We start from the raw sequence: 1,249 nt of genomic DNA, 5'->3' as shown, positions 1-1,249 counted from the left end.
TGCCGGTCAATCACTTCACAGCATGTCTCCAATTTGGGCTTGTTCGATGGTTCCTTGTGATTAAATTTCAGTTTTTATTTTTATTATTAGCAAGAATACTACAGAAGTGATGTGTCCTTTTAGCTGCATGATATCACAAGACACTTCCATCACTTAGGTAAGCTAAAGTTGCCAGTGTTCTCCATGGTAAAGTTACCATGTCTTCCCTCTGTTATTACTAAGTCTCCTGTAGGGGTTTCTTTGAAACAATGTAAATATTCTCTTTTCCTCCACACTTTCACATACCAATGCTAGAGTCCAATGACCATTCTTTTTGTGTGTGTGTGTGTGTGTGAGCCAAAGATTTATTTATTCATTTCTTGCATTTGAAGTACTCTTCGATAACATCCTTGGCCTGAGACTCCTTTCCATAGTCCTTAACTACTACACAACTGCAAGCAACCACTTTACGGGGTTTCCCCTCTCTGTCAATTTTACAGAGGCCTACCCATTCTCCTAGTTTCTTGTTGTCATCAACCTTAATTAGGTTGATCTGGTGTTCAGCACAAAGGGCCTCCACCAACTTGACATACATAGGCTCATCACAGTTGGATGCAAGCACACAAAGATGGGCTTGGCGCTTGTCTAAGGCTTTGGCAGCTTCGCGAATTCCACGTGCTAGGCCATTGTGGATGAGGGTGGTCTTCAGCACCTCTTGTAAAGCAGTATTAACGCCAATGACCATTCTTGACTGAAATAGTTATTGCTGTGGTGTTTGCAAACTGGATTTTCTTCTTTAAGTGTATCAAAACACTTTTTTCCTGTTGTTGTTTTTTTTTAACTTCTTTTTCCCCAAGTTAACAATGTATTAGTCCGTTCTCACACTGCTATAAAGAAATTACCTATGCCGGGAGGGGTGGCTTACGCCTGTAATCCCAGCACTTTGGGAGGCTAAGGTGGACAGATCATTTGAGGCCAAGAGTTCAAGATCAGCTTGGCCCACATGGTGAGACTCCATCTCTATTAAAATACAAAAATTAGCTGGTTCTCACCTGTAACCCCAGCTACTCGGGAGGCTGAGGCACAAAAATCGCTTGAACTGGGGAGGCGGAGGTTGTAGTCAGCCGAGATTGCACCACTGCACTCCAGCCTGGGTGAGAGAGCGAGACTGTCCAAAAAAAAAAAAAAAAAAAAAGAAAGAAAGAAAGAGAGAGAAAGAAAGAAAAAAAAAGAGAGAGAAAGAAAGGAGAAAACAAGAAATGCCTGAGAT

The 1,249-nt window shown here is 41.8% G+C and overlaps 1 protein-coding gene across 1 annotated transcript; it reads right to left on the bottom strand.

Moving 5' to 3' along the window:
* Positions 1–341: 341 nt before the first annotated feature.
* On the bottom strand, positions 342–739 carry LOC103242584 (small ribosomal subunit protein eS12-like). The gene has a single exon (XM_037997588.2). It carries the CDS (start codon positions 722–724, stop codon positions 353–355), a length of 372 nt encoding a protein of 123 aa, XP_037853516.2. The 5' UTR covers positions 725–739; the 3' UTR covers positions 342–352.
* Positions 740–1,249: the final 510 nt, after the last annotated feature.

Source organism: Chlorocebus sabaeus, chromosome 1 (assembly GCF_047675955.1).
Source record: "Chlorocebus sabaeus isolate Y175 chromosome 1, mChlSab1.0.hap1, whole genome shotgun sequence".
Classification (NCBI taxonomy): Eukaryota; Metazoa; Chordata; class Mammalia; order Primates; family Cercopithecidae; genus Chlorocebus; species Chlorocebus sabaeus.
Note: the sequence above shows the minus strand (reverse complement) of the source record. Positions and strands in the feature narration are given on the sequence as shown.

What these genes read in the sequence shown, in the direction of transcription:
- LOC103242584 (XM_037997588.2), bottom strand. Translation starts at nt 724, where the DNA reads ATGGTCATTGGCGTTAATACTGCTTTACAAGAGGTGCTGAAGACCACC.